The sequence below is a fragment of the Triticum dicoccoides genome, chromosome 2B (genome assembly GCF_002162155.2).
Source record: "Triticum dicoccoides isolate Atlit2015 ecotype Zavitan chromosome 2B, WEW_v2.0, whole genome shotgun sequence".
NCBI classification, from domain to species: Eukaryota; Viridiplantae; Streptophyta; class Magnoliopsida; order Poales; family Poaceae; genus Triticum; species Triticum dicoccoides.
In genome coordinates this window covers 39491838-39496699 of record NC_041383.1, presented here as the reverse complement: position 1 = coordinate 39496699, position 4862 = coordinate 39491838, and the positions used below count along the sequence as shown (strand labels likewise).

Below are 4862 nucleotides of genomic sequence, written 5' to 3'. Positions count from 1 at the left end.
AACCCCCGATCTAGCGGCGAGTTTGGAAGGCCAAGGTTCCTCTGAAGATGCGGATTATAGCTTGGAAAGTAGTGTCCGGTGCACTGGGAACGAACAGGTGCAAGAAGTATCGGCACATATCTACGCGAGACACCTGCCCGCTTTGTGGTACAGAGAAAGAAACGAGCTTCCGTGCCCTAGTTACATGTGAGCATGCTCGAGCAGTGTGGACGAAGATGCGCCAAGTATGGGATCTCCCTGATCAGGAACTACTTCAAGATACTCGCAAGGATTGCCTACTGGCTACTAAACATTTTAGTAAACTGTTAGGATCACATGCGGGATTGTACCATAATGCTACTTTGGAGAATTTGGTCTCTCCGCTCAGACTTGGCACACAGCAAGGTCGTTCCATCCACCGATGTGACAGCGGATTACCTACAAAGTTATATGTCTTCACTGCATTTGCCAAGGAATTTTACCACTGAGGAAATTATGAAGGGGAAGATGTCGACGAGGGGGGCAGGCCCGGTGGCACAGCGACCTACTGTTGCTCCACAACCATGGCCGACATCACCAACTGGCTCGGTGGCTTTGTTAGTAGATGGCGCTTACTCCGCCTCAGATGGTTTGGCAGCTGCGGGTATGGTCCTGCGACGACAGGATGGTAGCGTTATATTTGCAGCTTACAGATGCATTTTCAACTGCAATGACCCGCTGGAGGCTGAGATACATGCCTTAATGCAAGGTATGGCATTGGCTATTCAACACTGCAATGTGCCTATCATAGTTCAGGCAGACTCCTCACAAGCACTCTTGGCGATGAAAGGAGATTGTCTTTCCCGCTCCGCTTATGGACATCGGGTAGCTGAGATCCAACTTCTTATGGGTGAAAGTGAGTTTATTCCTTCGAAAATTAAACGTGATCAGAATAGGGTAGTAGTCCACCTTGTATCGAAAATTAAGCGTTTGGATTTGTATAGCCATACGGAGAGCACTACTGCTGTATGGTTAGGTAGGAGTCCACCTTGTATTGAGTAACTTGTGCCTCTCGATTGTTACCCTATAAACTTGGAATAAAATCCTTTCACCATCGAAAAAAACTACAGGAAAAGATACTGGAAACTTTCAATTATTATTTCTACTCAATTTACCTTCAAATTAGGTTGTAAAAAGACAAAGTTGGCCTATAACTCAATTTTTCAATAGTTGTTTCTTGTCATATTTAAAATCCTTCAAGTTGTATTCTTCCATGGTCTGGAAAACCTCGAACTGTAGTTTTCATTTAAAGTAAAGTAGATGCATACAATTGAATAACATAAATTACATTTGTATTTTACAAAGTATAAAGAACTAGAATTCAAGAACATAAATTTAGAACTTATAATTTCAACATAACTTTTAAAATATGTTTATCATATTTTATTGTAATTTTTCATATTCAACAAGGATAAATGATATCAATAGATGTTAAATAAAATTTACTAAACAATACCTGAAACATGAGTTACTTTTAATTTCACAACTCAATTTTCTTATAAGATTGCAAACTCTAATACTGTAATCTAAATATAGTCTAGAAGATTCGGAAAATAAAAAATATATTTTTCTAATTCAAGTGATTGGGATGTATAGAAAATCTTAACCAAAAATCCTATAATTATTTCCTACTATTTCTGATGTGTAGTCTATGAGCTTCAGGCTCAGCTGTCGCATGCGCCTAATTTGTGGGACCATTTTGTTAGGAGAGGCTCTCGTGTCAAATGATGTAAAATACGAAATAGACTTTTAAAATTAGATAACTTGAGGTAGATTTTCTAAATTTTGGTAGTTACCGTCACCCAAGCACACATATGGGATAAAAAGAGAAATTTTGTCAAATTTTGAATACTCTTGCTCCAAGTTAGTGTAGCATCATTACATCATTTGTTCTCTAAAGCTTACACCTAGGTGCATAAACGCAAATATATCTAACTCCTCATTAGTATAGTCAATTCATTGGTAACTCGATATAAAATTGGATTTGTGTAGAGGCTAGTAACAAAAGAAAATTAAAGTGTCATTCTAAACCTCTTGATGAATGCCTCGAAATTGAAGCATAAAGTAAAGAGGAAGAATAATCCTCTGACAACGTGCATATGGAATTTGCGATGCATCACAATATGACTATCGAGTGGTTGTGGATAATTAGGCCTAAATTTATCTTGATAAATACTTGGCTGCAAATTCAGCAATATTTTGTCGGAACTCCCTCCTTTGTGCACGTTGACAGAGGATTATTCTTCCTCTTCACATTCCGAAAAAGTTTCCATCTATGCAGTATCGTGTGGTACATAACATATTATTGTACTATATAGTATTAGTTTTAGTGATTGTCAAAGTAGATCTTGAATATGTGCATGTCATATAACATATTACTGTACTATATACTATTAGTTTTAGTGCTTTTGCTACCGCGATGTCTAAAAATTGATTTGTCTAGGGCACATCTAGATGTGCAATTGTCATTGCATATCTAAGTGGTACATTTAAACTAGGAATATAAATGCAAAAGAGAATAGAAAATATCTACACGATTCTTTGTGTAAAATCAATGATATAGGACTTAGATGTGTATTACTTAGGGAACATCTAGATGTGCTTTAGCAAAAATGTATAAAAATATGTAAACATTAATTATTCTAGACCTCGCTTGTGGTTTTATCGAAATATCTATCAAGATAACCAGTTTAACAGACCAAAACCACCCCTAATTAAGCAGATCAAACGGTTTGAGTGGCGGGAGCACGCAAGTATGAGTGTACGACTCACCTTCGGCTCGATGCCGCTGAAAGAGTTGACGAGCACATCGTCGGCGTCCTCTAGTCCGTCGAACTGCTCAATCGACGTGCTAAGGAACACTGCCAGGGACTCCGGTGCTTCCATGAAAGGCGGCACGTCTTCTGGCCCCAGCTCCAAGCCAAGCGCTCCATGCGCCAGCAGCTCACGCCCGTCCATCACCGGCAGCGCCAGCCGCCCCGCCCACACCTCCCCATAGACGATGTTCACCGCGCGCGGCTGTGTGAAAAACACCGCGGCGTACACGCCAGCCGCACGGGCCACCTGCCACGACGGCAGGTGCGAGTCGTACACCAGCATGCACACCGAGGTGGCATCCTCCGAGAGCAGGATCTCGCGTAGCATCTCAGACCACACGGCCTCCAGCCGGTGCCCTAGCCGCTTGAATCGGGACTGATGCACCCATTTGTCCCGGTTCATAACACGATCAAAGCCCTGTTTTCTACTAGTGGATATACGAAAATTTCAGCATCCTTCAAAAAGATGAGAAGATAACACTCTAATTAGATATAAAAAACGCCATCTCCTCTCAACTTATATATGCCTGAAATCATTGCCTACTTGCTTATTTAAAAATAAAGATTGCATTGTTGAAACTTCAAATTGAGGAATACTTGGCATCGAATTCAACTATATGCTTGTCTGAGGTTCATCCTTCTTGCATTGCCTTCTTAGCCTTTTGCATCCACTTCGTAGCATTCCTTTTATACTCGTCCTTCTTCTCCCCTTCTATGATCTCTCAAAAACACCTCTCGACCTCCGCACTCCTTAGCGGTCCACTTTCACTATTCCACACTCGCACACCCATACCCCACACACTCTCCACATACTTTGGGATAGTGGGTTTGTCCAATCCATGTGGAATTCCCACAAGAGGTACACCGCAAACAACTGCCTCCATTGTTGAGTTCCATCCACATTGGGTAACAAAATAGCTACACATATATTTATGAAATAAAAATTAGAATGTTATTGTTATTTCCTCAATTTTGAAAACCTTATAATTGATTTTCATAAGAAGAGGAAAATAAACTTCGTTTATGACATGATACAAATGGCCTTATGTTCTAGAACCTCAAGCTGGGGTCACCAAGAAACTCGTCGGATCTAACAACCAAGAGGAAAGGTTTGGTAGAATTGAATAGTCCATTGCCAAGCGCCTCCAACTGAGCTGCGTCATAGTTTGAGTAACTCCCATTTGATACAAGCACAACAGAGGAGATGCTGTGCTTTTGAAGCCAATCCATGCATGCCGCATCATCAACAAAAATGATGAAACCATAAGACTTGTTCGATGGCATGTGATCATCCCCAAGGTAAAATAATAGCAAGGTGAGACCTATAGTCTTCTCGCTCTCCATGTTAGGATCATGTAATCCATCTCCAGCTCAATTTCCGTAGTGTCAACGTTCAAAATAACTTTTAAAAACACTGCCATCGTTCGGGTCATAAGTCACACACATATTCTAAGACTAATTTTGACTATCAGTTTGAGCAACCAAGTATGATTCGTATGACACACAAATCATACCATTTGATCCACATTCTTTAAAAAACTATGTGGTTTTGTATATAGCATATATATTATTAGTCTTAGTGATTATCAAAGTAGATCTTGAATATGTGCATTTCATATAAACTCAATCGGATTGGAGAAAGTTATTAACAATCTTTGCAGTAATTTTTCTATTGCTATGTCGAAAAACATGTATAGATTAATTGTTGTGGATATCAGTTGTGGTTTATCGAAGTATCTATAAAACCCAAACCAGTTTGACAAACCAAACCACCCCTAAATAAGCAAAGCAAACGGTTTGAGTGGCTGGAGCACACAAGTACTCTCTTTGCAAAGAAATATAAGAGTGTTTAGATCACTTCAATAGTGATCTAAATGCTCTTATATTTCTTTACAGAGGGAGTATGAGTTGACGAGCACGTCGTCCGGCTGTGACTCCGGCGGTGACGCGAACGGTGACACATCCTCCGTCCCCACAGTTCCACGCCCAATGCTCCGCAGGCCAGCAGCTCACGCCGATCCCTCCCTC

The 4862-nt window shown here is 40.5% G+C and overlaps 1 protein-coding gene and 1 pseudogene across 1 annotated transcript; both read right to left on the bottom strand.

The window, feature by feature from the left end:
• Nucleotides 1-1173: 1173 nt before the first annotated feature.
• LOC119360358 (UDP-glucosyltransferase UGT13248-like) lies at nt 1174-3237 on the bottom strand. Its single transcript, XM_037626029.1, has 2 exons — nt 2791-3237; nt 1174-1251 (listed from the first exon to the last, which is right to left on the bottom strand). The coding sequence occupies exons 1-2, from the start codon at nt 3235-3237 to the stop codon at nt 1174-1176; spliced, it is 525 nt and encodes a 174-aa protein (XP_037481926.1).
• Nucleotides 3238-3415: 178 nt separating this feature from the next.
• On the bottom strand, nt 3416-4255 carry LOC119360357 (annotated as a pseudogene).
• Nucleotides 4256-4862: the final 607 nt, after the last annotated feature.

What these genes read in the sequence shown, in the direction of transcription:
- LOC119360358 (XM_037626029.1), bottom strand. Translation starts at nt 3,237, where the DNA reads ATGAACCGGGACAAATGGGTGCATCAGTCCCGATTCAAGCGGCTAGGG. An exon ending in TCAGCGGCATCGAGCCGAAG is followed by an intron (nt 1,252 to 2,790) that starts GTGAGTCGTACA and finishes TGAAAACTACAG; the next exon opens with TTCGAGGTTTTCCAGACCAT.